This window comes from Pollicipes pollicipes, unplaced genomic scaffold (assembly GCF_011947565.3).
Source record: "Pollicipes pollicipes isolate AB1234 unplaced genomic scaffold, Ppol_2.1 Scaffold_3447;HRSCAF=4054_pilon_pilon_pilon, whole genome shotgun sequence".
Taxonomy (NCBI): domain Eukaryota; kingdom Metazoa; phylum Arthropoda; class Thecostraca; order Pollicipedomorpha; family Pollicipedidae; genus Pollicipes; species Pollicipes pollicipes.
Genome location: NW_023596297.1, coordinates 43,882,284 through 43,906,376, shown reverse-complemented (window position 1 = coordinate 43,906,376; position 24,093 = coordinate 43,882,284). Strand labels below are relative to the sequence as shown.

Genomic DNA, 24,093 nt, shown 5'->3' with positions numbered 1-24,093 from the left:
ATATGGAGCAAATGGATTGTCATGATAATCAAGACAGCTAAGGCACCATTGACTTGTCAAGGAAAGTCACCATATGGTGTGCTTACTGTATGCCTATTTTAGCCCACAGACTGACATCCTGATTCAACACATACTTGTGTGGAAAGATGGATACACTACTCAGTGTGTCCATGTCCTTATTAGGTAAGTGTCTTAGCTTAATTTAGCTGACCAGAGTCTGTTACCAATGGTCACTAGGTTCTGGATTGTGAAATGGACATGTGATGGTTGTAGCTCTTACAGGTGAAATCATTAAAGATAACCAGATGTGGTGTGCATACACCAGCTCTCATATCTTCATGTATTTTAGGGCTTTCCTCATGTAAATATTAAAAAGGTGATAAAATTGGTTTTTGAGACCAGCTTTGTTCATATTTGATCTAAAATGCCTGAGTTCACTCATATACCACTTGTTGCTGCTGCATAATGTGCCAGTCATAAGGATTTGAGAACTGGTTACTGTGACCAGCTTGTTGCATGCCACTCACTATGCCTGTGCCTATCACCTGACAGAGTAGCTGAATGTACATCAGGTCAGTGTTTGTATAATCTGACAGGGTAGCTGGATGTACATCTGGTGGGTGTTTGCATCACCTGACAGGGTAGCTGTATGTACATTTGGTCGGTGTTTACAGGCCAGGCGGCCCACGGCGTGCCACAGACGCCACCGCAGCCGCCGCGCCGGCCGCTGGGCCAGCTGACTAACGTGTGCGCCACGCCCGACTGGTCGGGCGAGGGCCGGCGGCCGGGCGAGCGGCGCGCCGCCGAGCCGCGCCCCAGCGACACGCCGCCCACGCCCATGACCAACCTGAAGCTGCTCACCACTATCGCTGCTTCGCAGCAGGCCGGCGGCGGCTCACGCAAGTCGCTGTTCACCGGCGGCGCGGCGGGTGGCGAGCCGTCGCCACCAGCGGACAGGGAAAACGTGCCGGCGGCGGCAGCTGGCCCGACCCGGCGGCCGGCCTCACCGCTGCCGCCGACCTGCGACGGTCGACAGCCGCCGCGGACGCCATGCAGTGAGGGGAGCGCGTGGCCGCACGGCGCCCCCGGCGGCTTGCTGACCACGCCCGTGCAGCAGTACCGCAGCGTGTTCGACACGCCCGTGTCCTTATGTAGGCCTGGGGACTCCGCCAAGCTGAAGAAGGCGCTGGCTACGCCGAAGCTGCGGTGGAAGAAGCACGCGAGCGACGTGCTGCCACTTTCTGGGGCCGACAGTCCACTGCCGGCGCCCCCTCCACCAGCTCCGGCCTCTGTGTCGAAGCCGAGAAAAGAGAAGTCCCTATCGGTGCTGTGTGCTAGGTAAATGGACTCCTTATCATGAATAATCATGTTAACTGTAGGTAAAAACAGTTTTTCCTTGTTGGAGTGTGCAACAAAGAACGTTGCACTCTGAATTTTCGTAGTTAATTTTCGTAGTTTAAAAAAAAGTTCGCAGTAACTTGTTATTCAGCATGTTTTTGTGTTGTTTATCACGGTCATATACGATGTAAGTATTTCAGTGAAGTCTTAAAATTGTCTTAAAGCTTTATATGTCCCTTATGATTTGACGTCGAACCCTCTGCAAATCGCAACTGGATTTAGGCCAGTTGGGTACAGCATGGGTGGCTCCTGTCATGTTTCCATGTTCATAAGCTATCCTTCTCCAGGTTTCTGGAAATATACCCGTTGGACGTCGGAAAGGACATGTTCCTCCCCTTAGACGAGACGGCCCTTCTTTTGGGCACTGAGCGAAGAAGAATATATGACATAGTAAATGTTCTAGAAAGTCTGCATTTCTCGATTAAGGTAAGACATGTGTTACGAGTCCCGGGACCTTCTCAACTCCTCCCTGGGGTAATCGCTTTTTTCGCGCGTCCGGGTAATGTTATATAACCGCATGTGCGGAGATGCGTATCCCTGGAAATGTGTTGGCCCATGTGCTCGTCGTGCTACCTTCCCATGGTGGCTTAAGTCACCCAAAACTCACCAAATGACGTTTAATACGAGATGAAAGGCTGTGTTTTTAAAAAGATGTCCTCATGTTTGGTGCCGAGAGATATTCGGACACCTGAATATGGGAGTTAATTTTGCGCTCCCCGGGCTCGTCACTATACATTACTGGGGCTTCCTTCCTTCGTGGGACGTCTGTACGTCAAGATCCATCCCTTGGCTCCAGCAATTTTTGGAAGCTTTTAGGTTTGCAGGTCATTTCAAGATGTCAGTAAGGTTCTGTTGTACGCAGTGAAAACGGGGGTAATCATCTCTGCGGCGCATTCTCGGCGCTCTGCCCAACTGATGTTAAATGGACTTTATGGGGAACTAAATACAAACTCAAGGTTCATCCTAACAACTGAGGCATGTGTACAAACCCTGTAACACACAGATGAACCCGAATCTGCATCGCCCTCGACCCTGATTCATGACGCCAATCGACAACGCCTCTGCCGCAGCTGGAAAAGAACCGGTACGCGTGGATCGGTAGGCGCGACCTGTTGGAGACGCTGGGTCGGCTGAAGGGGCTGGCGCTGCACCTGGAGCTGCCGCAGCACCTGCGGGCGGCGCTGCAGGTGTCGGACGGCCTGCAGTCGCCGGCGCTGCGTCGCAATGCGTCCGAGCCGGTGCTGACGGGCGCGACCAGTCCCGGCCTGACGCCGGGTACGCCGCGCACGCCGCTGGCCGCCGACGCCGAGCGGCTGACGCCCCGCGACCGCGGCGACCGCACGCTCGGCGTGCTTACTCAGAAGTTCGTCATGCTGCTGCTCGTCAGCGACCGGGTTAGTCTGGTCAGCCGCTGCCCGGTGTGACTGGTGGGAAGCCAGGGGTGCTCCCCGAGCGGGGCTCGATGGCCTGTGGTGGCCTCTGGCCATCCACCGCCAGGCGCTGGTGGGAAGCCAGGAGTGCTCCCCGAGCGGGGCTCGCTGACCTGTGGCGGCCTCTGGTCAGCCACCGCCGGGTACTGGTGGGAAGCCAGGGGTGTTCCCCGAGCGGGGGTCGCTGGCCTGTGGCAGCACGACTCGCGGTGTCTGTGCCGCTGCTTAATACCAGGACACCGCAGTAATATACTTCTTGCTCGGCCGCTTCCCTTGGTCTTGTGTTGAGGGCATCGTCCGTCGGTCGGTGGTTATCACAGGACGCTGGCGCGTTCCCTATCACCAGCCAGGTGGCACCGCTGGTGGGATAGTGTTATGGGCCGCCGTCCCGCCTAGTGCCTCACTGTTGGTCGGTCGTCTCCAGCCGTGGCTGAGTCAGGACGTGCTGGCGCGGGTGCTGCTGGGCCAGGACGGCCTGTCGCCGGACGGCCAGCACAAGGCGAAGGTCCGCCGGCTCTACGATATCGCCAACATCCTGCAGAGCGTCGGCCTGGTGGGCAAGGAGACGAGCGGCGCATGCCGGCGGCCGCTCTTCGCCTACACGGGCGCGCACGTCGACCCGATCCCGGTGGAGCCCGGTATGTCGCCGTCGGGGCCGCTCCTGCCGGCGCCGCTGCGCCGCTGTCGTGATAGCGCGTCACAGGCATTGCCCGTTGTCATGGTGCGCCGCTTCAGATCGGCTAGGCTGGTGTGCTGTGGTGGCAACCATGATACAGGTTTTCATGTGCTGATGTATTCTGCATTGCGGAACAATGTCGTAGAGGCCAAGTAAAGGCTGCGCTTTATTTCAAACTATTCTGGCCTAAAGGCTTGAAGACGGGTTCGTTAGGTTTGATGTTGGTGGAACGGATTGACCGCATCCCGAAACTTGAATCCACGTAAGGTTGTGATGTACATGGAATGACCGACAGAGACTCCACTCAATAGTTGACCACAAGAAGTCACCGTAGTGGAACATGGCGATCGCAACCATACGGGGAAAATAATTTTATTTTGGTCTGGCACGAAGGCCTCCTCCGTGCTAGTCAGCCAGCGCTAGCCAGTGCCTGAACGCTCCGCTTGGTTATGCTCTTGCGGGGGCTGCTGCGTTGACAGCGTCGAAAGCCAGCGCCTTGCGAAACGCGGACAAATAGCGTGGGTGTTGCCGGAGGGGTCCTGTATGATCGCAGCAGATGACTAGCCCATAACAGTGCGTAGGCCGTGCCTGTTGGTCTTACGACCCGTGACCCGTGCCTTTGATCTGACGACCCGTGCTTGTTGATCTGACGACCCGTGCCTGTTGATCTGACGACCCGTGCCTGTTGATCTGACGACCCGTGCCTGTTGATCTGACGACCCGTGCCTGTTGATGTCACGACCCGTACCTGTTGATCCCACGACCCGTACCTGTTGATCCCACGACCCGTGCCTGTTGATCCCACGACCCGTACCTGTTGATCCCACGACCCGTGCCTGTTGATCCTACAACCCTTGCCTGTTGATGTCACGACCCGTACCTGTTGATCCCACGACCCGTGCCCGTTGGTCCCACGACCCGTGCCTGTTGATCCCACAACCCATGTCTGTTGATCCCATGACCCATGATCCGTGCCTGTTGATCCTGAGAGGTGCGCGCGCCACCGGACGGTGACGGGTGGTGCTGGCCTGTTTCAGACATGCAGCGGTCCCGGCATTCGCTCATTCCCACGACACCACTGCTGCGGAGGCCGGCCGGTCTGGCAGCGCCGCGCTCCGCAGGCGCCAGTGAGTGAGGCTTGTTTCGAGCGCCGGAGCCCCGCCGTCGGACGGCCGGCTCCGGGGCGCGTGGCCCCTGACTGCGATCCTGTGAGCGCCTGCGGACACATCCGTTGGGACTGACGGTTCCCTTTGGCACCGTGTCTTGCAGTAACGCTATCTCCGCGCACGTGATGGATGCCCGTTCTCCGTTCCGGTTCCTTGTTCGTGTACTGTGTCGTCGGCTGGAAAACAGTATTGATTGTCGCGCGGCTTAGATTCACGCTGCGGCAGTCCCGTACCGACGGTAAAGTTTGTGGAGGGGACGAAATTTTCCTATGCAATTTCACTACGTTAAGTTTTAATTGAAATTACCTAAACGAATGGTTTTACCTTTCCTGAACACTGCCCTAAAAATCGTGTACTTAATTTCAGAGTCGTTATTAGTTTGCGGTGTATCATTGCTGTGACGTCTTCGTCCAGTGGTTCGGCTCAGCTCGGTCAGAGAGAGACGTGTAGCGACGCGGCGATCTGTGTTGAACCGAGTCCAGCGGCGTCCTGCCCCTGCTATCCCAGGCAGACACGACATACCATTTAGTTCGGGTGAACAATCACTCATAAGTCAGCTTGCACACACGCGCCTATCACGCGTCCCGTACGGTCCGCCGCGGGACGGCGGTCAGCGCCCGCGGCGATAGGTCGCGTTCCACCGCGCGGCCGAGGCCGCGCCGCGACACGGCTGGGACGGCATGATGTGCCTCCGGGCCGGCTGGGCGTGCTCACAACAATTGTCACTGCAGATGTGCAAGGAAACGTCCATAGCAGTATCTTGCCGTACTTTGTGCGTCGATCATCTTTTGTAGCGTGCACTTTCTGCACGGTGAATTTTTCTTCTTCGACAGCTTGTCACAACCTGGACGATTGCTTGCATCATGTAGAAGCATGGTTCTGCAGCCAAATGCAAGCGATTCTATTTGCGCCGCTGATCGTAGCGGCCATATCATGCGTCTGGTGACCGCTGATCCAGCGCGGCCTTCTCGCCAGCGCCGCGCACCGGACGGAGCGGACCGCCGACGCCGGCCGGCACGCCACGCGCCCTCTCGCGGCCGCCGTCGCTCGACGACATCTGCCGCGTGACGGCGCTCGAGCGGCACCGGCTGTTCGAGCAGACGGTGGACGGCAGCCGTGGCAAGAGTGTGTTGAAGCGGCGGCTAGCTGAGGTGCAGCGCGCTCAGGCTGAGGTAAAGCGAGCTGCCCCGACGCCGACGCCGACGCCGACGCCGACGCCGCCGCCACCACCGCCGCCACCGCCACCGCCGCCCGTCAGCCGTCTGTCGCCAGCGCAGCACAGCCAGCTGCGCCAGCTCGGCGTCAAGCGCATCCTGATCCGGTCCGGCGACGGCTCCAGCCAGGAGATCTACGTACGCCACACGGGCGGCCGCCCGGCCGGCGACGGCGACGGCGACGGTCCGGCCGGCAGCCGGCTGGAGGCGGCGCTGCGCGGCTCCTGGCTGGCCGCCGCGCCGGCCGCCACGCCTCGGCCGCAGCGGCTGCTGGCACCCCGACACCCGCACCACCAGGTGGTGGCCTACCAGCTGGTGCCGGTGGTGCGCGCCGTCACCGCCGGCGGCGGCGCGTCCGCCGCCAACGCCGCAGAACAGGTGCGTCTTGCCGCGTGCTTGGATCGCCTCCAGCAGCGGCGCACGTGCCCGTCACCATCCTGCGGTCTGTTTCGGTCGCGTTCGGCTGTTTACATAGAGTGCACAGCCTCCGAGCTGTAGCAATCCAGGCAATCCTTGATTACGAAACTCCATGGGTGATCTTTGCTCCCGATTCTTGCAGTCCTGTCGAATGTTGTAACTAACGCTATGCATTGGCGTACGCGTCCGCGGCCATTGTGCTATCTTGTCAATCCCAGCTGAACCATTTCCACTAAGTTCATATTCGATCCATATTCATTTCATATTGCTGCACTGCTTGTGCACATGTCTGAGCTCTGGTTTCATTCAAATCCATGGGTCACTGTCAATGTCCTGCATACCGTACAGCATGCATGGCCACTGCTGTGACGGGTTGCGTCATTGGCGGCGCGGCCGTCGCGCGTCTGTCCTCCGTCGACCGGCACCCCGGCCGTCCGCCTGTCCTCCTGTCCGTCTGTCCGCCTGACCGCCTGACCCGTGCCCGCGCCGCAGACCCCAGTCCCGATCCTGTACGACGACCGCACTTGCCTGTCGTTGCCGGACGGCGCGCTGCTGGACGCGGCCAGCGTGCCCCCGACCCTGCTGCCGGCCGGCACGCCCGAGAACCTGCTCACGCCCGGCACCATGACCTTCGTCCGGGGTCGGTCACCGCCCAGCGTGTCACCTGGTGTCGCCGCGTTTGCGGTTGAGAGCGCGTGGTGGATCCCTAGTGGGTCCCCGTTCCGCTGGGCGTCCCACTGTCGCCCCACGTTCGAGCTGAGCTAAGGAGCTGTCATGAGTTGATGTTTTGTTCAGCGCCAACAGAGGATTACTCCTCGAGTCACAGGTGTCCCTCCACAGATCATCACGCTAAGGCTTCAGCAGGTAGTCAAATGTGTGATGCGCATTATAAGGTTATGTACGCTTACGAATTCGGACCGGAATATGCTCGTGCTCACTCGTTTTGAAACGGCATCAAAGAATTCCGAAAGAAGAAGGCAGCAATCCATTGTGATAGGTTATTACGGTGCAGAAAGAGAAAGTCACGACTTCTCATGGTATTCAGAAACCCGACTGCATGGCCTTTGGCCAACAAACCCATCACCATTTGCGTAGGGTTCGAATGATCTTCAGAGTGAACATCGCCGGACTAGGCTCCTTGAAACGTTTGTGAAACTATGGATAGAAATGCTACCACCAAAACTTCGCATCACGAGTCTCACAGACAGAGTTATCAGGACACACCTCACAGAGTGTGTTCTGATAGCTCGAGTGACGCCGCCCCGAGTGACGGTCGTAGTGATCTCACTGCCGGACCCTATTCACTGCCGCCCCGAGTAACGGTAGTAGTGATCTCACTGCCGCCCCGAGTAACGGTCGTGATATCACTGCCGCCCCGAGTGACAGTCCGTAGTGATCTCACTGCCGCCCCGAGTGACGGTCGTAGTGATCTCACTGCCGCCCCGAGTGACGGCTCAGTGGATATCACTGCAGCCCCGAGTAACGGTCGTAGTGATCTCACTGCCGCCCCGAGTGACGGTCTTAGTGATTCTCACTGCCGCCCCGAGTGACGGTCGTAGTGATCTCACTGCCGCCCCGAGTGACGGTCGTAGTGATCTCACTGCCGCCCCGAGTGACGGTCGTGATATCACTGCCGCCCCGAGTGACGGTCGTAGTGATCTCACTGCCGCTCCGAGTGACGGTCGTAGTGATCTCACTGCCGCCCCGAGTGACGGTCGTAGTGATCTCACTGCCGCCCCGAATGACGGTCGTAGTGATATCACTGCCGCCCCGAGTAACGGTCGTGATCTCACTGCCGCCCCGAGTGACGGTCGTAGTGATCTCACTGCCGCCCCGAGTGACGGTCGTGATATCACTGCCGCCCCGAGTGACGGTCGTAGTGATCTCACTGCCGCCCCGAGTGACGGTCGTGATCTCACTGCCGCCCCGAGTAACGGTCGTAGTGATCTCACTTGCTGATTTGTGGTCCTGGTTGCCTCGCTGGATAGTATATATTGTTACTTGACTGGCTTTTTAATAGGGCCGGTTGCGAGCGCACTCAGTACCGCTTTTGAACCGTTTGCTCAGATGTGACCTGTTGCCATTGTTGAACAAAGCCTCCCGTGATCAGACATAGTCCAGTGTATGTCAGACGGAGCCTAGTACCCTGCACTGACGTAAATCATTTGTTGGTTATATAAGTGCCAGTTTGTTAGGCATAGCTTATTGAGAGCTGGCGCAGCCACTTTTTTATATGAATCCTGACATTACGATGCATCCTGTGATCTGACCCAGTAATTCCTGTCGTTGCAGAAGCAGTCTCGTCCGGCACTATAAAGACGGTGTGCAACATGTCGTTGACGCCAGAACTGGCGACGCCGAGCGAGCCGGAGCCAACCGGACGGGCCCGCGGTCGACCTGCGTCCCGCGCCAGCCGCCGGCTCCAGATGGAGTGAGCTCAGGGGCGGGCTGGGCCGGCCACCGGCTCCAGCTCCAGATGGAGTGAGCTCAGGGGCGGGCTGGGCCGGCTGCCAGCTCCAGATGGAGTGAGCTCAGGGGCGAGCCGGGCCGGCCGCCAGCTCCAGATGGAGTGAGCTCAGGGGCGAGCTGGGCCGGCCGCCAGCTCCAGATGGAGTGAGCTCAGGGCCGGGCCGGGCCGGCCGCCAGCTCCAGATGGAGTGAGCTCAGGGGCGGGCTGGGCCGGCCGCCAGCTTCAGATGGAGCGATTTCAGGGGCTGGCCGGGCCGGCCACCGGCTCCAGCTCCAGATGGAGTGAGCTCAAGGGCGGGCTGGGCCGGCCGCCAGCTCCAGATGGAGTGAGCTCAAGGGCGGGCTGGGCCGGCCGCCAGCTCCAGATGGAGTGAGCTCAGGGGCGGGCTGGGCCGGCCGCCAGCTTCAGATGGAGTGATTTCAGGGGTGGGCCGGGCCGGCCACCGGCTCCAGATGGAGTGAGCTCAGGGGCGGACCGGCTGGTCCTGCCACCGGCTCCTGATGGAGTGAGCCGAGCAGGCAGCTTCAGACTGCCCCCAGTATGGGCGTCCAATCGCGTCTGGATATGTTCCTCGTGGTGTTGGGTGTTGCTGGGTATGTGTGCTACGTTTCAGCGGGGAATGCTTGTAATGAGCGCCGGGTTTGAAACCCAGGCCAGGCTTGTTTGAAGTATTAACAACCTGCTAGATGGGCATTGTAGTAGTGGAGTACTCATTCGACTGGGCTCAGTATATATTTTAACGGATGGAATCTCTCATATTGCCAGCTGCGATCCCGAGTGGTGCGGCTGGGGCATCGCAGAGAAGTTCCCAGTTAGTAACCTTAGCATTAAACGTGTTATTTTATGGACTCCGTATGAAGAATCGCTTGCTGCTCCAATCCCTGTTTTGGAGGCCGTTCTCACGCAACTGGACGTCTACTCGTTTGTGTAAAGGCAAGACCTGCCCTAATTTGTGTATGTTACACGAGGCTGGCAATTGATATTGCTAGTCTCTTCTGGCAATCGTCCTTGCCCAATAAGCAGGTCCAGATGTGTATTATTAAATTCGTTTGCTCGGTGTCAATTCTGACTCGTGAACCTGGTGGAAGCGACGGTTGTAGCGTTCTGATTGATTTTCCAAAGAGAGACGATTGTCTGGTCGGGCGACCTGGCTCGATGTTGTCAGCTTGAGGTGTATGGCGGACGCGTCGCTTTGGCCGCCGCCGGTCTTGGCTGGTCCCGCCGCGCGGTTGTGTCTCGGGTTTCATCTCGACCAAGCGCTGCATGTTCTACGGTGCCGGTTGAACGCGCGCTCATTGGTCTCGCCTTCCCTGATGACATGTTGGTGCGCTCTTCCGTGGGGTTTGTACCTGTTCGACAATCCGTGTGCTCAGCTCTGTTGTAGGTGTATATAGTGAAAATAAATTTGTTTGTTTTCTTTGATGCATTGGTTTGCTTGACGTCACTCATCAGCTGCACCTGGCTGCAGCCCCGGTTTTTCTCTGGTGAGCCGTCCACTTCTGCACATGTCCACTGGGATCGTCGGAACATGGCACACCCTTACAACGCCAGTCTATTGAATTGCACCACATTCCATACACCACTCCGCGACCCGGTGAAGCTACGTCTGGCGGTCTATCGGCTTCTCCAGCAGGACACTGTTGATCCGGAGCGTCGTCAGCGGCACGCGGCAGACCCGGTGACCGCCGCTGATACAGGCACGCTATACGGGCTACTGGGGTTCGGTGTTGGCTCAGCGCCGCCGGCAGGTACCGGCCTGCGGTTGTCTCAATCCGTCCTACTTCAGACGCACCGGCCTTTCCGGGTTTATTCGAAAGCACAACCGAGCCGGGCCCACTCCTCACACAGCTTTTCCAGTTCGCGTCTCTAGTCGCCGCACCAGGTCCCACGCGCACACCTCTGCTCGTACTCGCGTGCACCACCTCCCCACCCTCGTCGCGATGCTCACACAAGCTTCTGGTTGTTGGAAGTAGAGCCCTTTGGACCAGAAATGATCATTTCAGGGCTACGTGAAGAAGGGGGGCGATTAACGGCGGGGCAGGCTGGCATGCGCCTGGGGGGAGGGGGGGGGGGGGGTTCAGCCTCCAAGCTTTCACCCGCGCACGTGCGCTGAGTACCCGGTCGGAGTCCGCCTTCCCAGAGGGCCTCGCGGCCTTCTCGTGGCTGACGCATGCAGCCTGCCCCGGACGAACAGGGTGTCGCGAGGATAGAGGATGAGGTAAGATAACGGATAAGAAGGTCAGATGTCCCATGTTCCGAAGCGGATCCAGGATTTCGTCAAGGGCGAGCCACCCAACGTTGCAAAGCCCCCATGGAGTTTAGCCCCCTCTCCCTCCCCCCCCCCCCTCAAAACGAAATCATCAAAGTCGGGCCAACAAATATTAAGACTCTTAATACCTTGTTTTTATACGGAAGTCCCCTTACCGCGCGCATCCCTGGAGAACTACGAGCGCATCGCATACACGTGCCTAGAACTAATCGTTTTCTGCAGATCATAGAGAATCCTGTCATTTTGAAGCCAAGCATTTTTCGTAAAAAGTTGGCAAAATAAGCTAAAGCTGATTGCTAAATGCCATTAAAATCAACCACGAACTTGATTCCAGGCACATTTATGCCTAAGCAGCTAGTCAATATGATCAGCTGATAGCTGATCACTAATGAAAAGTTTTAGCTTTGTTATGCAGGAGTACAAAATATCCTAGCGTAAAAATGTTTTATATGAAATGGATAAGAATGCGATGTGCATGCATTATAGATGTAACAAGCTCAATAACCAACCGCAATATCACCTACGAAGCCGGCGACACGCTAGATGATGTCCGACAATGCGCGTAAAAATACATTGGCGCATATCTGACTGCAGCTGTAAGGCCAAGGCTAACAGCGACGAAACCTGAGCGATCATTGTGCCCGCAGGCCAACGAAGAGGCTTCCGTCAACAAGCATGGGGTCCTCAAAGCAAGCGAGAAAAACTCAAGACCAACGTCATAGGCTGCTGAACGATCTGGAGTGCCCCGGCAGGCTGTCATATAGGACTCGAGCCGGAGCACCGGCCCTTTGAGCAAGGGGGCTGGCGTGCGCGTGTGCACCCGGTGGTGATTTGGGTTTTAAGGGCGCGTCGGCATCAGGGCCATTTTGCGCCCAGCGCGTGTGCACCCGAGACCAGTGTGCGTGAGTGCCCTGTGCGGTCAAGAGTATTCGGGAAGGCTAACGGAAGGGGCCACGATTGGAGTGAAGGGTACTTCGCAAACGAGATCAAAGGGAAAGAGCCCGATATTAATGTAGAGGGACCCTGAGCATCGAGTGGCTGAGTGCCTTATCTTATATTGGCCCCAACAACAGCACAATGCCCTCCGAGCAAGTGGAAAGAACCAGACTAATATAAAGGGCCCCTGACTAACTGAGTGCACCCCGGCGCATGGGGGCCCAACAAAAGCGTACGGAGCCTTTCGGGCAAATGAATGATACGTGGATGGTCCCTGATGGATCAAGAGCGCTCGGGTATGTGAGCAGATAGTGCCCCAACAGCAGCGTAGGGCCTTAGGAAACAATGCCAATGGATCACGGATAACGTGGGAGGCTCGTTAGCTATCAGAGTGACCCGGCAAGTGGATATATAGGGCTTGGGAAAAGGCGTAATGCCTCTGGACAGTGTAATGCCTCTGGACAGCGTAATGAGTTTGTCTGCTCGCGGGCCTCACTTTCGCTGACTGTTCTCGGTTGGCCGGAGGCCCAAAGACGTCCAAATTTGTCGTGTGTTTTGTTTGAAAGCTGCGTCCGTTCGCCTGGTCGTGGGCCCTTTCAGAGCATATGAGTTCCCAATGGGCACAAGGGGAGCTCAGTTCGGCGTCCTTTCTCCTCTGGATCCGCCATTGGCGCGAGCAGTTTGATAGATGGTGCCCCGACAGCAACATAAGGTCATCCATTCAAATAAGAAGTATCCAAAATGCAGTATGGAGGGCCCAGGAATGAGAGGTTACCCTGCCCGAACAGGTTAATAGATGGGAGGCTCCTGACAAGAGCGTGAGACCCTCCACTAATAAAAGAAGTACTCAATACCCATTGTAGATGACCCCCGAACGATGAAGTGTGCCAGAGCAGGCTACCAAAAGGGGCCCCGACAAGAGTGCAGGGCCCTCCATGCAAATAAGGAGTACCCAAGACCCAGTGTGGAGGCCCCCGGAAGATAGAGTGTACCCGTGCGGGATACCAGATGGCTCCTGACAGGGGCGTAAGGCTCTTCATTCAAATAGCAAAACCCAATGTGCAGGGCCCTCGAACAATCTAGTGTACCCGAGGAGATGAACAGATGGCCCCTGACAAGTGCATAGGACTCTCATTTAAAATAGAAAGTATCCAAGGCACTGTGTGGAGGGTCCCGAACACTCGAGTGCGTTCTAGCAAGGTAACAGATGGGGGTCCCCGACAAGAGCATAGCGCACTCCATTCAGATAAGAAATATCTACGACATAATATAGAGGGCCCCTAAACGATCGAGTGGGCTGAAGCAGATTAACAGATAGGACCCCAGGCAAGAGAGTAGGGCCCTCCATTCAAATAGGAAGCACACAAGACCCAATGTACAGGGCTTCCGAACAACCGAGTGTGCGCGAGCAGGTTAACAGTCAGCGCTCCCGACAAGAGTGTGGGGCCCCCATTCGAAAAGAAATTTCCCAAGATCCAATGAAGAGGGCCCCCGAACGATTGAGTTTGCCCGAGCAGGTTATGAAATGGGGCCCCGACAAGAGCGCAGGGCCTTCCATTCAAATAAGAAGTACTCAAAACCCAGTGTGGGGGGCCCCGAAAGATCGGATGTACCCAAGCAGCCCATCAGAGGGCTCCGACAGGGGCATAGGGCCCTACATTCAAATACCAGAACCAAATTTGCGGGGCCTTCGAACAATCCATTGCAACCGAGCAGGCTAACAGATAGGAGCCCTGACAACTACATAGGGCCCTCCATTTAAATAGAAAATACTCAAGACCCAATTTGGACGGCCCCGAACGACCGAGTAAGCCCAAGTAGGTTAACAGGTGAGCCCCAGACAAGAGAGTAGGGCCCTAAGCAAGTGGCAGAGAATTGGAAGGGCCCTAGACCAATGCGTGACCAGCGTGAAAAGCCCCTAAGCAGCCAGAATATCCTGACATGTCAACATATGAGGTCCCCGGCTCTAACGTATAGTACGTTTCGGGTGAATGGAAATCATGCATGGAAGTTCCCTGATTGACGAAGAGTGTCCCGGCACGCTAGCAGGAAGGGCCCAGCAACAGTGCAAGGCTCCCGAGCAAATGCAAAGAAATAAAGTGCAACGTGGAAGGCTCCTTAGCGATCAGGCTGACCAAGGATAAAAAATGTCTTTTCTGTCACCGGCAAAATTGGGAACCATATTAATTGTCACCTGGCGTCAATTCTTTCGGAAATCATTGCAACACAACTCTAACTGCGATAAACCACAACAAAGACAAATTAGATGAAATGCGGCATAGCCACCAAACATTTCCGTTTCTGGAGTTCATTTGCACTAAAGTATCATTTACTGGCCATCAAACACTGAATGATGGTTGAGACCAGACTAAGAAAATCGTCAGATAAAAACATAGTTAATATAACCAGCCTAGAGGCGTTTAGTTTCCTTTTCCGCAGAGGGGAGAGGGATTGTGCCTTTCTAACCAGTGATGAAGGTTCTGATTTTTGGCTAGCATTTGTATCCATTATGTTTCCTTATTCATAAATTTGGGGCTTAGCCCCCAACAACTAAGTTTCAGATACTACACCACTGTTCCCAATTGTGAAAAGAAAGGGCGCCAAATCTGGGGGAAAACGGATTCAGGTGTATTGCGGAGGTTGGCTCAGTCGTCTTTCTTCTGCACCCTCCTCCCCTCCCTCTCTCACCCTGACGTATTTTGAAATAACTGCATCCTTGCAACCCTACGTTTACGGATAAAATAGATTTACAGGAACCTGGAGACATCACTTTTGGTTTTGTGACGTCATGGTTCAATCACCTGGAGGCGTTGGTGACCTCCACCATCTTTGCATAACTGTTACGAGTGCAGAACTCGTACTTCCTTGCATGATCCAAACTCTTTACGGCAAAACCCGTGCAATGTTGGTGTCAGCAGGTGCAGACAACATTGTTGAACACCCGCAACACCTTCATTTATGCAATATAATCATATTCAAAATGGTTTTATCTCACACGTGCCCACCGATTAGTACGCTAACTCTGAGGCGCAACAGGCAACGTGAGAGGTTCACGCCAGCGATGCTCAGCCTCTTACCCCAACAGGCAATGTGAGAGGTCCACGCCAGCGATGCTCGGCCTCTTACCTCAACAGGCAATGTGAGAGGCTCACACCAGCGATGCCTGGCCTCTTACCCCAAAGCCGCTGTTCCTCTCAGCAGCAGGAGGCCCCGGATGAATTCTTGACATGTGTCCGTCCAGCGTCCTCCGTTTACCTCTGTATCTACAGCTCAGGTATGCAGGAATTACAATAATTGATGAGCGGGGCGTTCTAACGCTACGACTTAAAAAACTGACGATTAGCTACGTTATTCTAGCCAGTCTTAGCAGGTACAAACCAATACTAAGCAGTCTTAAGACCTCCCAATCACCACCCTTCCAACTAGCGAAAAAAATCTACTCGTGGCCTGCTTACTTCCGCTCGCAGCTGTTAGTGGTCGCCTGGAAGCCCAAATGCGTCCAATATTGTTACGTTCTGTGTGAAAAGACTGCGCCTGTTCGGCCCGCTATGGGTCCCTCTTAGCCGATGGGCCAATCCGGGGCCCAAGGGGGCTATTACTCCATTGGCTCTCATCTGGATCCGCCCCTGCCATCGTTCGGATGTTCGCCGCCCTTGCACCACTTCAGACAACCCAAGTGACGCGTGAAAAACTCGTCACGTGATGTCACGCCAGCAACATGTTGAGCTTTTACTTACTGGTCACATATGATTCACTGCAACACACTTCCTCCTGATATTTGATCAACCGCATTTGTGGCGTGCGTACGCGTGTCACAACAAACACGTGCTACGTGCCGATTCTCACCCCATTTCACGTAATTTTGCTTGCTTCGTTTGTTTGCGCCTTTCCAACTTTCTTGTTTTAACTCTGACTCTCAGGGATATTCCTCCTGCTGGTCGTCCGGGTAACTAGGCGTACTGACTCCTCATTTCTTGGCAATATCAACATGATCACGCGGCGGATTCCTCACCGACACAAAACGGCAGTCATGAGATTCCCAAAGCCCAGCTTGCATAAAAATACCAAGCGCCTTGACTGACTTGATCATTTAGATGAATTCCTGCATGGTTTTTAAAGCTACGTACTCGCACATGATACTACGTCATGCATAATGCTTTGAATATGTCTACGAGTACTTATCAGTGAAGTAAAGAGCGACTTCGCCGGAATAACGCCGTTCATGAAAAAAAATTTAGTTGGTAAGTTAGCTGTGCATGTGTGAATGATGGTGGCATTTGACCCTCATTTTGCCCCCCCCCCTCCCCCCGTATTGATCCTGTCATTGCGACTTTGCGACACGCTCAGCCACTCATTGTACCTGGCACCGCCCGCCACTAACATCGCTCACAAAAATGTTCCTTGGGAGTAATACGTCTCTCGGCAATAATTGTCTCTGCTTGGCTTAATTATCTATGTCATTATGAAAGGGGCCTGTTGGCTAATTGGCCCGCTGTATCGATTCGCAGGTAATTACCATCGGGGCAATTTCCTGTCATAAACCGACTAATTGGGAGTGACTGCAACTGTTGGCGAAAACATTGGAAAACACCACCGACAGCACATGAGATTTTACGAAACAGATGCTTTCGTCCGAACATGGGCCGCGAACGTCACTTTACTGGGATTGCGTAACCAGCATGCATACATTCACACCGTCTCGTGCATGCTTGTCACCGGTCATATTGAAGGGAGGTCTATAATGTGGTCGCTACGCACAGTCTGCAGGTCATGTGCAGCGACCAGACCCTTTCAGTTATGAGCGGAACCACACAGCCATACACCACGTATACCTTGGAATTTATCCCTAGTAGATAGTAGCTCTCTGGTGCAAGGCACACCGCGACATCACCACGCAGCCCCCATTCTAACGTCACTGAACCATACCGACGCCACCCGTCGGCCCGCCGAAATTCCTCATTGGCTCGCAACACTCCATCGCTACCAGTGAGGAGCCCTTGCCTATGTGACGTTTAGGCCTGCCTCCATCGCTACCAGCGAGGAGCCCTTGCCTATGTGGCGTTTAGGCCTGCCTCCATCGCTACCAGTGAGGAACCCCTTGCCTATGTGGTGTTTAGGCCTGCCTCCATCGCTACCTGCTGGGGACCCCCCTGAGTCGATGAGCTCCCCTATGCCGGTCAGGCAGCATCAGTAGCGAACAGTCGGCCCCTTGTCGGTCTGGCCTTACGACCAATTTCTTAAACAGGCACAAGGCCAAGGCCCGTGATTTACGTTGGCTGAGCTTCCAAGTCAATGTGTCCGGTTTCTTCCGGTTTCTTTCATTCACGTGTGGTGCCCTCGACTCCCGTCTGATCTCGTCTGGTTATACCTGGTCCTATCTGGTTCTATCTGAATCCATATGGTCCTCGCGATCTCGTCTTGTTTGCCCTGTCTCGCCTGGTTTCGAATTTTCTGTTGGGTTTCGACCGCCCTGTCTATATACTGGCTTGGTCCTATTGGGTCACGCTCGTTGCCATCCAGCCTCATTTCTTATTCCTCTCAGAGATAATGCAAAGTGAGTCATGAACTTCATCCTGCAGCAAATAACTTTCAGCCACCATTTGCTGTCCGACTGGTAGTGACCGCCATGTGACGGAGAGAGCCCAAGTCCTATCATTGACTTGCCGGCCTTAGAGGCGCGAACAATCACCAGGTTGACGGTGATTTTGTGGCTTTTTGACGTCACCGTACAATCAGCTGAAGTGTTAGCGACCTTCACTGCAATCAGCTGACAGCCGCACGACGGGTTCCTGTGCTCGGTTACGTGGGGTTTGAGTGGAGCGTGCGGGGGAGACGCGATTTGCTGGCGGTGTGTAGGACATGGAGTTATATGAGGCTGTTAGAGAAATTATAAACATCTGGTGCATGTATTGATAGTAATATCGTGTGACTTTCTTGCTATATTTAGCTGACGCGGACCGTTTTACTGAGTGTGGGGGGCCTACGTCAGCGTTACGGAGGGCCCATGGCGCGCCAAGGCAGTAGATGTGCTGTGTGCGTAAGTCTCGCCTCAGGCTGAAGCTCAGTGCTTCAGCACAACGTTAATGAACATGGTGTCAGAATCTGGGGAACAGGAAAACTATAAGGGCTTTCAATCTTGGAAGCACTACCCAAGACAGGGACATGTACAGTCCAACAGCTGCAGTTGTTTATTTTGACCGTTGGACAGCTGGAAGAGCATGTATGTTGCACAGCTGGAATAAACATTTAAGGCTCCATCACAGGGAATATCAGTAGCTCACTGACAAGCTAGTTTCTGTGCCTATTCACACATGTAGGTTCTGTTAAAGGATGTGTTTCACATTTATATGGGGTCTTGAACTGAACTAGTCATTTTGAAGAACTTTTGGCACTGTTTACAATCCTGCCTTTCTGAGGACAAAATGGAGAACAGTAGATCAAGGAGAGTATTTCAAAGTCATTGTGTCATTCATGACATAGTAACATCACAATCCTGTCATTCTAACACCATGCTGTTATCAATGCCCCAAAAATATTGTGATGTTTCTGGTTCTGGCATTCATAAGTAATTTCCAGATATTTCCAGATATAACAGTGTTCAGTTAGCTCTCAGTGAAGGTTGTGCAAGCCATGATGGTGTTTTTGAACCATGACACACTGAGGAGCATATTGACTGAACAAAAAATTATGCTCCCTGGAGCAGTCTTTTCCACTTAGAATGTATACATACAGTTATGAGTGAGCTTGTTTGATCATGCCTGATGCTTACTTCAACATCTTCAAAGCTAAAACATTCTTTTTGTCAGGCCTGTTGTGCAATTTGCAGTGCTTTGGTACTGCCAGTGGGGCTGGACATCGCTTGCAAGAACTAATTGTCATGAAGTATTGAAGCCTCACTGTCATATTCTGGTTGTGCCCCTGTTTCTGACTACCTTAAGTTCATTGGTTATTACATAAAAGCTGACTTTAAAACTGTGTGTGCCATTGATCTTGGAAAGTTCCACACATGGTTTTCAAAGACTATATGTCCAATTTGCTGCTGGTTAGAGTTGCTGCTGCAGCAGCTGGCTGCTGTAAGATGCTTTAGTGGGAATCAAGCAGGCTCATGCTGCATCATAGGTCACTGAATAAATGTTGAAGGCTGCTATTAGGTGCTTGAAAAGGGTTGTTCCACACTTGCAGATATTTAAGCAAGGATCATATGATATGATGAGCACCCTTACATTCAGTGGTATTCTCTTAAGCAGGAGGGATGCTCTGGACAACACAATTTTTCCAGTTAGTAAATATGGTCATCAACATGTCATAACTTGGTTGTGTCACTGCATTATGCATAATATTGACTGAGAGCCAATTCACTGCCATTATATCTGAAAGTGGTGTTCACAAACACTAGATATCAATGGTTTGACAAATTCATTTTGTGTGGCCTTGATCACTGCATGGCCAGTGGAATGACTATGAAATGAAATGAATGAATCTCTGCATCTTCAATGAATGCTCTTGATTGAAGAGGAGCTCATTGATTGATCTTCAATGAAATTGAGAATGCAGATGCATTTTGCTATAACTTGATCTACCCAAGCATAACACAATTCCTCTTTTGATTTCAGATCTGGGGACTTGACACATGTCCAGACATAGTGAAGGCAAACGTTTTGGACACTTTGACTAACAATTGGTACAACATTGCAAAATATTCCCGAGAACAAGTTGTTTAAGGATCAGGCCATGAATTGGCTTGGTATTTACATTGGTCTGGTGACTTTGATCTGCACATCTGAAGCAGCAAACCACACCCTGCAGCTGCTCCAGGTGTTATTCCGCCACGGCGCGCGCACACCAATCGACATGTACCCGAACGATCCGAACGCCGGGCACTGGTGGCAGGGGCCCGGCCAGCTGACCAACGAGGGCAAAAACAACCAGTATGAGCTGGGCCGTTTCCTGCGGCAGCGGTACGCCGACTTCTTGCACCCGCTGTACCACATGAACTACACGCGGGTCGAGTCATCAGACGTGGATCGCACGCTGATGTCGGCCGAGGCGAACCTGGCCGGCCTGTACCCGCCGCAGGGGCGCGACCGCTGGAACCCTGACCTGCCCTGGCAGCCGATCCCCGTGCACACGCGGCCGGCCGAGATCGACTTCAAGCTGCGCTTCCTGGACTCCTGCCAGCGTTACAGGGAGGCGCGCGCCGCCCTGGCCTCGTCGGCGGACGTGCGCGCGCTGGACGCAGAGTACGGCCCACTGTACCGGTACTTGCAGCAGCACAGCGGCGTGCCCGTGCCAAGTCTGCAGCAGGTCTCCTGGCTGTACGACACTTTCTGGATCGATGACCACCACGGTTTACCGATTCCCGAGTGGGCACGTCGCCGGCTGGCGCCCTATAACCGGACCGTCTACCCGGAGCTCATGCGGCCGCTCAGCGACATCAGTTTCCAGCTGATGAGCCACACACAGCTGATGCGTCGTTTGGGCGGCGGCGCGCTTCTGGCCGAAATGGTGGAGCACATGCGCGACCGCGTGGCCGGCACCCTGCAGCCGACCGGCCGACAGCTGTTTATGTACTCGGCGCACGACTTCAACGTGGCGGCGCTGCTGGCGGCTCTCGGCGTCTACAACGGCGTGGCGCCGCCACTGGCCAGCTGCGTGATGGTCGAGCTGCACCGCGACCCGACCGGCGCCTTCTTCGTCCAAGTGTTCTACCGCAACGACACGACGGTGGAGCCGTACTCGCTGCGGCTGCCCGGCTGCACAATGCAGTGCCCGTGGGAGGCGTTCCGCGACCTGACGCGTCCGGTACGGCCGGCGGACGTGGCCGCAGAGTGCGCGAGCGCGCCGCACCCGGCGCCATCGTCCGCGGCGCTCATTGGTGAGTCGATCGCGCTCGGGCTGATCTTGATGGCGTTTCTGGTGGCCGGCGTGCTGTTCTGCCGCAGCCGGCGCCGCGAGGACATCCGCTACACAGCACTGGACACCGGCAACTAGGGGACGACGCCCGGCAGCCGGCTCACCCGACCCTCCGCAGCAGGCTCGGCCGACCCTCCGCGGCCGGCTCGGCCGACCATCCGCGGCCGGCTCGGCCGACCCTCCGCAGCCGGCTCGGCCGACCATCCGCAGCAGGCTCGGCCGACCATCCGCGGCCGGCTCGGCCGACCCTCCGCAGCCGGCTCGGCCGAAAACCATTTCACAGCAGCAGGCTCGGCAGGACCCTCCGCGGCCGGCTAGCCGACCTCCGCGGCCGGCTCGGCCCCCGACCATCCGCAGCCAGGCTCGGCGACCATCCGCAGGCCGGCATCGCGACGCCCGCAGCCAGCGCACCGGACCCTCCGCGGGCCGGCTCGGCCGGACCCTCCGCAGCCGGCTCGGCCGACCCTCCGCAGCCGGCTCGGCCGACCATCCGCAGCCGGCTTGGCCGACCCTCCGCGGCCGGCTCGGCCGACCCTCCGCAGCCGGCTCGGCCGACGCCCGACAGCCGGCTCAGCCGACCCTCCGCAGCCGGCTCGACCGACCCTCCGCGGCCGGCTCGGCCGACCCTCCGCAGCCAGCTCGACAGCCGACGCCCGGCAGAGAGTTGGCCTCGCCACCGCCGCCGACTCGCGGATTTGCTGGCCCGTGCCCTGTCTGCCGGTGCTGGATGGTGGTGTGTTCGGTGCGTTCAGGCAGGACTCGTGGCTGAGTGCCCAGCCAGCGGTCGCGAGCAAGTCGGTCACAAGATACATGCCATTTGTTCGTTGGAGGCATTTGGATCTGGCCAATAGCTGTACTGTGCTCTGAGGCTGCCTCACTTGCAAATTCACATGCAACGAGTTTTTGGGAAATGTCCATCGAAATCAGTTTGCCCTGGCACAGCCGCGTGGATCCTGGGAGCATTTAAGGGAGTCTCAGCTAAACGTATTGTGCGTCGTTCAATATGTGAAACGTACGGTGCGTGCCTGTGCATTTTATTCAGACAGAGGGAGGCGACTGTCGTGCTGTGAATATGTAGTTTGTAATCGGCATAGTCGAGACGTGGCCTGTTTGAAAGGCTAAGACGGTGAGCCGAGTGGTGACTAGCTTTACTGGGTTGTCAACCACCGGGCTTGCCCGACGTTGAGTAATAGGCGTGTTCTCAGGATGCCAGAGGACTTGTGAGTTCGGAGAATGTTTCATTCCACAGGAACGACTAGCGTATACTGTTCCCATGGGTGCTGTGAAGCGTTCCATTCCACGGTAGCGATCTAGTTGAATAATTCCACGAGTGATAGTAAGAAAACAAGGCAATCCGAAATTGTGCTAGTAGGGCATTCCGTTGATATGCTTTATTTTTAGCCTCAGCAAAAGGCGGACATCTGTTGGGTTTCGGGCTGATGGAGCATACAGGGAGCTCACTATGCACGTACTGAAATCTTTTGACCGCTCGGAGGATTGCATTCCGGACATTGTTATGTTCCTTCCATACACAAGGTACCATACCATAAACCCTCACTTCTGTCCGTGCGCTTACAGTCACATAAATGGACATTTTTATGTTGATGTGTGGGACACTGTTGACGGAAGCGTAAGTTCAGTGATGTGCCCATCGGAGTGAGTGAGCTAATGTACCTTTGTTAGTGTACCTTTTTAGCTTGCGTTGCTTTTTATTGGGACCAATACAGTTATGGGGCTTATGTCATAGGTGCTGTCTGATGCTTCTTCATGCACCTGTGTGTCTCGTTCTACCAAGTACCGACTGTTTTCGATTTTCAGTCCGCTGGATACTGGCGCGGGCTAATCTTACCGCAATTCGTGTCTGTCCTAACCGATCCGTAATATCCGTTTGTGATCTGTTGCGACGTCTTTGTGCTGCATTCTGTTGCGCGCCGGCCGCGGCGTGCGAACAAATATATGTCGAGTGGTTTCATCGTTTTGAAATGGTAAGCTTCCTGGCCACGAGAACAATCAAGAGCAACCGCCGGACGAAGTGTAGCAAACGCACTCCGCTCTAGTTTCCCAAAACTGTTTTTGCTGCTTCTATCATGAGTTTGACCAGCTGTGATTGCTTAGGGTGGCGTCGTCCCTGTGTTGGGACAATGACCAGACCGGACACGTTCCGCCGCCACGGGTCTGCTCACGGCAAGCCCCGTGTCTGGTATTATTACATCGTGAAAGATCGTACGGTAAATGACAACGCAAAAGACGGCATGAACAGTATAATCATACGGGCAATATAAATGAGAGCAGTAATGTAATAAAGCAATAAGAAAACAAGTCGCACGCCACAAACAATGTGTCAATGGGGCTTCGCCACGCGCTCAGCAGCGGGGGGAATATGGCGCTGCCTGCCTTTTACCATGGCGGGAGGGGCGTCGGAACAAAGTATGCCAAGAAGAGTGTCAATGCTGGCGTGTCGTGCTCCAAAAATGCGGGGTTTTTAAGTATAAGATCGCATGAGAGAGATTGCCGGGAGAAAGATGCCGGGGAATAAGATGGCTAGAGAGAGAGAGAGAGAGAGAGAGAGAGAGAGAGAGAGAGAGAGAGAGAGAGAGAGAGAGAGAGAGACCTATATATATATATATATCTACTATATATATATATATATATATATATATATATATATATATATATATATATATATATATATATATACACATATACACTCACGCAAGTCGCTGTTCACCGGCGGCGCGGCGGGTGCTGATCCGTACAGGGTACTTGTAATCGCTGTGCCGGTCTGAATCATTCAGTGGCGCTACCGCCGCGCGCCTGTCCCCCGTCGGCCAGCGCTCCCCCCCCCCCCCCCCCGTGAGGCGCCACCTTTGCGTGGTGGGGGGCTGCGTGCCCCAGTGATCTCGCGGCAGGTCAGGGAGACTCATAAAACACCCCCTTCCGCCCAAAAGGGAGGAGACAGGGTGAACATGCCTACCGCAAGGACCTTAACTTCAGCCAGCATGGAAATGAGTAACCCTCGGCCTCAGCTTTCAGTTTGATTAGAGTTACCGTGCCTCGTTGTGACCCAGGAGCAATGAAGGGGTCCTGGGTGCTGAGGTGGCCGCCTTGCGGGCCAGTCTTGGCCTCCTCCAACATTTACCTTCGGCCTGGATCTGACAGCCGGTGGGTGCCCAGTGCTGGCTCCGTATACGGGTAACAGGCCTG

The 24,093-nt window shown here is 55.0% G+C and overlaps 1 protein-coding gene and 1 long non-coding RNA gene across 3 annotated transcripts; both read left to right on the top strand.

Annotated features, from left to right (window-relative positions):
* The first annotated feature begins 1,233 nt into the window (after window positions 1-1,233).
* LOC119091267 (uncharacterized) lies at window positions 1,234-2,591 on the top strand. The gene is made up of 3 exons (XR_005093393.1): window positions 1,234-1,338; window positions 1,686-1,824; window positions 2,469-2,591. It is a non-coding gene; the product is annotated as an uncharacterized LOC119091267 (long non-coding RNA).
* Window positions 2,592-17,758: 15,167 nt separating this feature from the next.
* Window positions 17,759-21,044, top strand: LOC119092666 (prostatic acid phosphatase). 2 transcript variants are annotated; one of them, XM_037215632.1, is made up of 2 exons: window positions 17,759-17,824; window positions 19,590-21,044. In XM_037215632.1, the coding sequence occupies exon 2, from the start codon at window positions 19,708-19,710 to the stop codon at window positions 20,965-20,967; it is 1,260 nt and encodes a 419-aa protein (XP_037071527.1). In that variant the 5' UTR covers window positions 17,759-17,824; window positions 19,590-19,707; the 3' UTR covers window positions 20,968-21,044. The 2 variants fall into 2 exon arrangements, with proteins under 2 accessions (XP_037071527.1, XP_037071528.1); XM_037215633.1 differs by having other exon boundaries at window positions 17,760-17,774.
* Window positions 21,045-24,093: the final 3,049 nt, after the last annotated feature.

Coding starts and splice junctions, on each gene's coding strand:
- LOC119092666 (XM_037215632.1), top strand. CDS start 19,708: ATGAATTGGCTTGGTATTTACATTGGTCTGGTGACTTTGATCTGCACA.